The 8,452-nt window shown below is 38.7% G+C and overlaps 1 protein-coding gene across 1 annotated transcript in view; it reads right to left on the reverse strand.

Moving 5' to 3' along the window:
* Nucleotides 1-8,452, reverse strand: part of RAPGEF2 (Rap guanine nucleotide exchange factor 2) — a 97,860-nt gene that overhangs the window by 30,790 nt on the left and 58,618 nt on the right. Inside the window, exons 6-7 of the mRNA XM_007446618.1 lie at nt 2,587-2,739; nt 2,154-2,318 (exon numbers count right to left, since the gene is read on the reverse strand). Coding sequence (XP_007446680.1) covers nt 2,154-2,318; nt 2,587-2,739 — 318 coding nt within the window. The remainder of the gene's footprint in view (nt 1-2,153; nt 2,319-2,586; nt 2,740-8,452) is intronic.

Here is an 8,452-nt window from a genome sequence, read left to right on the forward strand (position 1 = left end):
AGAACTGTGTGACTTTCATTAGACTGTAAGTTCCACGAGGACGACAACTTTACCTGTTATGTTCTAAGGGCATCCTCAGTATTTATAACAACATCTAATTCTCAGTAAAATTTTACTATATGAAGTGAGTATAACTGCAACTTTAAATATAAAAGTACCTGTTTTATTTTATATGAGTTTAATGTTCTAAATCTTGAATAACAAGATCAAAGAAATTTTCCATAGCGTTGTTTTCAAGCGTTAACTAACCTCTTAAAGTGGGAAAATTAAGCATGCCATTCTAGCAGTAAAGAAACAGAGTAGACAATATACAGTTAATCTTCAAACTGCAGTTAAAATACTGCTTATAGTTAGTGCGCTGTGACAAATTATAGTATAGAACCTGACTAATCACCCAGGAGTCAACTCTTGGTATTTATATTAATTTTTTGTCATTTATTTCCACTAACGCCCATGTTTCAAGTTTAGGAAACCCAGATGACCATCTCCCCTGAAACTATATCCTTAACACCTGACCTTTTTCATAAAATTAAAGTTTGTAGCTGAGAAGCCAACTTAGAAGTCTACTAGCCACATTCCAGGTTAGAAAAACGAGATTCATAAATCATAAACCGAATACTACCAACTACCATCACAATAGCTTTAAGATGCACTAAGAGACTGCTGGGAGCCAGGCACTACATAGTTATTCATCTTCACAGCAACCCCAAAAGGAGGCTGATTACTGTTCTACAAGTAAAGGGATGAGTAGCAGGAGGGTGAGATGACACAGAAGGTAAATGGCAGAGGCAATGCTAAGGCTAAGGGCCTCGGCTGAGGTCTTCTATGCCTGTGACCCTCAGATTATGAGATGAAGAGCATTACTGTCCAAACGATTGCTCTAGGGCCATGGGTGAGTCAGCGGAAGGGCCAGCACTGGAGCTGGAGGCCTTTTTTTTTTTTTTTTTTTGGCAGATATTCATTTTTAATTAATTAATTAATTATTTATTTATTTTTGGCTGTGTTGGGCGGTACGCGGGCCTCTCACTGTTGTGGCCTCTCCCGCTGCGGAGCACAGGCTCCGGACGCGCAGGCTCAGCGGCCCTGACTCACGGGCCCAGCCGCTCCGCGGCACGTGGGACCCTCCCGGACCAGGGCACGAACCCGTGTCCCCTGCATCGGCAGGCGGACTCTCAACCACTGCGCCACCAGGGAAGCCCTGGAGCTGGAGGCCTTTTGCTGCTAGTACCCAGTTCTGGATTTGTACGCCCTGACTCTCCCAAGTCGGCCTCATGTAAACCAGGCCGTCACGTGGAAGGAGAAATGAGTACAGGCCATGAGTAACTCTCAGACCTCACAAGACTAGGTACTTTACCACCCACGCTGGCCTTGAAAAAGAGCTTGACTCAAGAGCTGCTGAGGAGGGTTTGTTCAGAATCACATGACTGGGGCCTACCTGCCCGCGATGGTTCTGAGGGGATGCTGCTCGGGTGCCAATTGAAAAACTGTAACTTTATGTGGTGTACACTGGCTGTCCACTGAACCAGAGGATGCAGATTCCCATGGAACCCAGGTGATTGAGGGCTGTGTTTTAACAGAATTTGCAACGGAACTAAAGTTTATAAACATTTGCTGGGGGGAAGGGAATCAAGGTGGCGGAGGAGAAAGGCCATGGAACTCACCTCCTCCCACAAATACATCAAAAACCCATCCACACAGGGGACGATTCTCACAGAATACCTGCTGAAACATTTGCTGGCCTATGTATTGGCCTTTGCGTTAAAAAGAAAAAAATTTCGAGGGACTTCCCTGGCAGTCCAGTGGTTAAGACTCCGCACTTCCAATGCAGGGGGCGTGGGTTTGATCCCTGGTCGGGGAACTGAGATCCCACATGCCACGTGGTGCGTCCCAATAAATAAACAAACAAATAAATTGCAAGCCCAAGAGGCAAGGCTTTACAACAAAAAAAAAATTCTAGGGCTGAACTTAGAAATCTATAACAAGAACTGGTATGTGTATCACCTTGTTTTTTTTCTTTTGGCTTAAGAAGTACATTCTCTTATCCCATCAAAATATTTTGAACATAAGTGGCATGACAAATATATATGAAAGTCTCTTTAACTTTGTATCTGAATGTTTCATAGTTGAAAGGAAACTAAAACGCAACTTCCAACCTTATCCCTGAGGCTCGGGTCATTAAACCACTCCAACAACTTTTTGCCCACTTCCATCGGGCTGCAGAGGAAAGTCCTATAGGTCAACAGGAAGTCCTCTATAAACGTCGGATCCACCACCGAATGCTCTTCCACCAAATGCATCGTTAATCTTTCTGAGGTGCCCTGCAACAAATCAAAGGCGTCACCAGCATCCCGCACGAATGGCATCTATATGGTACCTTGATTTCAAACCTTCAGCCTAAGATGAACTCGACAGTAACATACACAGTAATGAATAAGACTGCTGCTCTTCAGGAAAGATAAAGATTTTTTACAATTGATAACATTTAAGAGAAGTTACGCCTAAAAAATGGAGTGGGGGCATCTTACACCGTCCTAACGGGTACTACCTAAACCCTCCTGCGGCGGGGCAGAGGCGCGTTTGTCTCACCTTGATGACGATGTGTCCCTTCCTTGTTCCCGTTCGATCGAGCTCTCGGTGTTCCTTCACCATGACGATCTCTCCTTCCTCTTCAACTTTTTGCATGTTCTTTTCTACTTGGTTGAGGATACGGCAGTAATCTTGCTGGGCTATGCAGACAAACTGGAATAAAGTGTAAGTCACCTGCTAATGATAAAGTGCTTGCGAGAGACCTATAGCAGTGCTAATGATTCAGTGTTTTAATTATTTAACACTGACATTTTCCCATGTCTCTCCCATACTTTCTAAATGAGGACAGTAATGAACCTTAATCGGACTTCTCTACTTTTTAATGTATTTCCTCCTTGGTCAAGGAAAGTTTCATTTTTAGAATATTTATATGTAGTTTATATTAAAAATCCTAGCAATGAAAAATATCAGAAGATAAAATTAGAATAGTTCTTTCTCACCACTCCCAGCCCCCAACCTGTGACACTTAGAAAACACTGGGCAAGGAGAGTGGACTCTCAGGATAGATATTAAAAAGAAAGAAAAAAAAAAAAAGATTGGCTATATGTACATGTATAACTGAACCACTTTGCCGGACACTGGCAACTAACACAACATTGTAAATCAAGTATACTCCAAAAATTAAAAAAAAAAAAAAAAAAAAAAAAAACACAATTGGCTATATGTACATGTATAACTGAACCACTTTGCCGGACACTGGCAACTAACACAACATTGTAAATCAAGTATACTCCAAAAATAAAAAAAAAAAAAAAAAAAAAAAGAGCACACACAACTGTGGGCAGAGCAGCAAGAAAGCTCTGAAGAGTCTATACGTGGTTGTTTAAGTATCTGTTAGAATTATGGCCCTAACAGAAAGGAAGAATACGAAAAGAATTCAGAATAGAATGATGTAATAATGGATTGTCGTCTACTCCATCAGGGTAGCTGCTGGGTGGTCTTTCTAGTTTAAGAATTGTAATGTGCAACCTGAATCCAGGGGACTGAGCTAAGTGACCACGACTTTTTTTAGATTGTGATTTTTTTGCTATACTATCAGTGGGCACGTACAAACCTGGGACTCTCTGGTGCTTAGGAAATCCTAGCGTGCTAATAAAATCACCATAAAATTGCTTTTCAGAAGAAATTCTCTTACCTGCCCCAACCCTTCCTCCCTGTGGCTTCTAGGGTCAGGTGAACTGATTCAAACCCCAGCTTTACTACCTCTCACTGTGGGATCCTGGGACCATCGCTCGGTGGGCCTCATTTTACCATCTGAAAAGGGGAGATGGTCATAAGAGCACCAGCCTCATAGGATCCTCGTGGAGGCTGAGTGAGATAATCCAGGTAAAACTCCTGAACTGTGCTAGATATACAGTATGTGCTCAATAAATTTTATTATTTAAAAAATAGATATTAAAACATAATTATCATTTAGTGAGTTTTAAAAATTTGACAAGATTTTCAGAGCAGCAATTTGAAAATAAAGATGATCTTAATAAAAGATATCAAAATTCAAAGATACCCAAGCAGTAGATATAACGAATTTGCTGATTATAATTGATAAAAGAAATCATTTTAGAAAGTCTGTTCAAAAAAGGTCCACAAAACAAGCCACATATTTGTTAAGCTCAAATCATTATTCCTCATAACTGGTATGAAGGTTAATCCTTGCTCTTTTAAAGAAAAAGTTAACAAAAATATGCACATCAAGCAATTACTCCTCCACGACCCCAAAGATAAAAAATTTCAGGGCTCAGGGCAAACCATTTAATTACATTTCTTAGTAGTTTTAAAGAAAGTTACGAATGAATTCTAGAAATCACTTGTTACACGGATTAGCCAGAGGCCAGTGAGAAAGCAACAGTAGATTCGTAAATAAAAATTATTGCTTTCTCTGAATTTTGAATAATTTATTCTCATTTTAAAAATCTGTTAGGAATGAAGAAAGGATGGACATTTCTTTTTCTCCTTTAAGGTGAAAAGATGAAAAGAGGGAATGGTTAAATTATAATGTACGTAAGATAAAAGATGCTAGAGGCATCTAAAATCATATTTTCATAGGACGTTTAGACTTCCGGCTCAATATTCATGATAACACATTAATTTTTTAAAAAACATTTAAAACCAAATATTGTAATAATGATTTTAATGACAATGATGACATTATTATTATCATCAGGATATTGCAGTAGCCTTATAGGAACTTTCTCACTTTATCCTCCCAACCAGCCCATGAGGAAGGTTATCCCCGCTGTACAGATGAGGAAACAGCTGTGCTTTCAGCATGCTAATGTAACCAATGTCTCATAAGTACATGCTTGCTAATTTAAAAAAATTATACATGCGTATCAGACTCTTGGCATAACAAAAGGCTAATAATGATTATTTCTGAGCAATGCCATTTACAAGTGACTTTCATTGTTTAATATACTTTTCTATATTTTCCATACTTTCTGCATAATCAGTAAAGCTTTTTTACAGAAGTGGCAGCAGCAGTTCACACTCAAGAAAGAGCATACTATGATACTAAGTTTCTTCCATCAAGTTGATTGATATCATCTCACTAATTTTTCTATTAAGAGTTTAGAATCAAAAAGTTAAAATTCAAAAAGCATAGGCTTTTGTTGAAAGCAATTATGGATAGTTTAATAAACTTTTTTAAATGCCAAAAAAACCCCTACAGACTCATATCCTTAACACTGACCACAGGTGTGTGTATGTTTAAAATCTATGGTCCTTAGTTTTTTGCCTCAAAAATATTTTTAATTTTTTTCTTTTTACAGGGTAGCAAAATTGTTCCCCAGGTCTCCAAATAATTTTAGGTGTTCTTTCTCATACTCATTTTTAGAGAACAGAATTATATCATTTATCTCCTAAAAAAGAAATGTATCCCTGAGTTAAAACAAGTAAGTAAAGAGATAAAAAGAAAATGCTTTCTGAAGAGAAATGTACTAAAATTAATCTTCTTGACTAAGGACTTAAAGAAATTAGAATAAGTTTGATTTGAAATTCTTAGCGTCTAGACAGACATCTTTGGCATTTCTTCTGCAGCAAACTGAAATACCATCCAAAAAGGAAAAAAAAAAGACTCCCAAACTGAATTTCTAATATGGCCATACAGAACTGATATCTCAAAAGAAAGAAATTTTACAAGAAAACATTTATTTTTATTAGCAAATTTATTTTCGCTTTAAGAAGTTTTTAGGTATAACATGAAATTTATAGGAAAAATATAATTTTTAATTGGTATGATGAAGCCAGTTGAAAATTTGTGAGTTATACACATAATTGTTTTAGTGAGGTTTTATACTTTCAGACAGGTGTCCACAGGTGAAAGTCCTGTATGATCTTGGTACTCTGATATGAAATAAAAATTCAAGCAAGACTTCATCTATAAAAGGGCAATGATTTCATTTCATTTATTACGTCACAGGATAATTTTCTTTTGGGCACATGACCTCACAACTTTTATTTAGTAAAAATATTAAAAATGATAAAAGAATGAAGTAAAGTTAAACTTTTATCAACATATAAAACAGTCAGCTTTCACTATATCCATGCAATTGCTTTCTCCTCCAAAACTACTGCTAAAATTCAAAGCATCACTAGCTCTCGCGGTCTCAAGAAAACATGAGTCTAATAGATTTACCTTAAGACGTTAGATCTGTTTAAACTGGTACTTTGCATCTGCAAGGGAGTTCATACCTAATTGTTCACACAGGCATCCAAGTGTTCCCTCCCCGCTGAAGGGTGCAGGGCAGGGCGAGGCCATGCCTGGGTGTCACTGGCAGGCCCTAGACGTAGGTGGTGGAGAGAGGAAGGGGAGACAGAAGCAGAAGAGCGGGGAAGAAAAAGAGGGACAGGAAGAGGGAAAAAGAAAAGGAAAAGGCGTGGATGGGGAATGGAAAACCATGGCCAATCACCTGGTACCAAAGGACATCTATGCCTGGCCCTGCCCTTGTCCTTCAAAACCAACAGGGGACAAGAATGGGAAGAGGAGGGGACTTCCCTGGTGGTGCAGTGATTAAGACTCCGTGCTTCCACTGCAGGGGGCGCAGGTTCAATCCCTGGTTGGGGACCTAAGATCCCACATGCCGAGTGGTGTGCCCGCCCCACAAAAAAAAGAGAGACAAAGAAAAAGAAAAAGAAAAAGAGAATGGGAAGAGAGGCACACAGAAGGGAGCAGGGCAAAGCACAGTGCCGAGCACTGAGCACATCACGGGACCCAAACAGACAGAAATAAATGTCAAACTGAATCCACTCATGCTGTGTCCTCAGGCTGAACTTGGGCTCGACTCTATACCACACTACCCAAGATGTATTTTGGGAACCCACTGAACTGTAAGGAAATGAGGGCCAAATCTAGCCAAGGTTGCTTCCTCTTGGTAAAGGGAACACCACTTTCGTTCATTTCATTCAGTAACCTTTGATTGCCTACAATGTGCTCAGTACAATGACACCCTCGTGGAGATCACGTTACGGACAAAAATGTGATTCTCACTGTTTAGTTCTCCCAACAAGAGGAGGATGTGGCACGCGCACTTCCTGACAAATAAATGACATTTTAACAGAAATACGCTAAAATGCTATAATTTAATGCAAACAAGCATTTGCATTAAAATATCTAAATTCATTCTCCATGCCTGTTCTAATATGGAGGGAGGGAACGCAGGGCCTGAGATGGGTGGGAATCACAAGGGTGATTCTTGAACCCCTGATTTCACGTTCCTTTTGCAGCGTGTGGAGAGGCCTGCAGAGTGAGGACTTTGTCTGGCAGACACTGCACCCTTGACCCTCTTTGTACATCCGGGAGTCTCGTATCAGGAACCATAGGAGCCTAATACTACCTCAATCAGAGTTTTCGTTTTCATTTAGAGTTTTCTCTTGGCGTCTACCTTGATGACTATCACTCTGGATTTCCCGCTGATTCCTCATCCAGCAGAGAGATGAACTCTCTTCCTTATATCCACCTTCTCTTCCTTTCCCAGGACTCCCGGATAAATATTTAATGTTACCTGCTACATCTGACATTACTTCAGCACTCTTGGAATATTAAGTCAGAATATTTTTATCAATTATTCTGAGACATTTCTATGCCTCCTATATCACTTCAGTCCCAAGATTACAAAATTTCTAACAAAAGGGGTTGGCCAATTATGAGGCGCTAATGTAGTAGCTGAATTCCCAGAAATAAAATAGCTTTTACTCGCCCTTTAAGGACAGAAACGGACCCAGATGCTCTAGTGATCCTGACTTGCAGAAGGGCCCAAGGAGAGACCGTGAAGCAATTAACAGGACAGAGAAACCTTTAACAATTTTCCAGTTCGTTTTGACTCAGTTTGGCTTTTTTTTTTTTTGGAATATAGTTCTAAAGCTGAAATATCACATATGACCCCTTTTAACATTTTGAGGCCAAATATAGACTTTGAGATTTATGTACCATTCTGTTTTCCTCTATTTTGCCAAATAATTGAGAGCTGGCTATATTAAGAAAGCTCTTCTGGCATTACATATTCAAAAACTGAATTTATAGCCTTTTTTTCCCTCTCTCTATGGTGCTCACTGGAGGAATTATTTAGCAAAATTATTCTCTAAGTAAGATGATTTTATTTATAGCCATGGTCATTTTTCTTTTTAGTAAGTAAAATGCTTGAAATGAAAATTTAAATGAGCACTATTTTATATTTATCAGACATTATAAAAATTCAATGATGTTCTTTTAGCATAAACTATATTCAGATGTATTTTAGACTGTAGACTAAAATACAAGGAGCACTTAACATTAATTAGTCTAAGTCAACTCTTTTGGTTTATTTATATTAAAATATTTTATCTTTCAGGGACAATTTTTTTTTTTTTTTTTTTTTTTTTTTTTGGTTTTGCG

The sequence above is a fragment of the Lipotes vexillifer genome, unplaced genomic scaffold, assembly GCF_000442215.2.
Source record: "Lipotes vexillifer unplaced genomic scaffold, Lipotes_vexillifer_v1.1 scaffold1862, whole genome shotgun sequence".
NCBI lineage: Eukaryota > Metazoa > Chordata > Mammalia > Artiodactyla > Lipotidae > Lipotes > Lipotes vexillifer.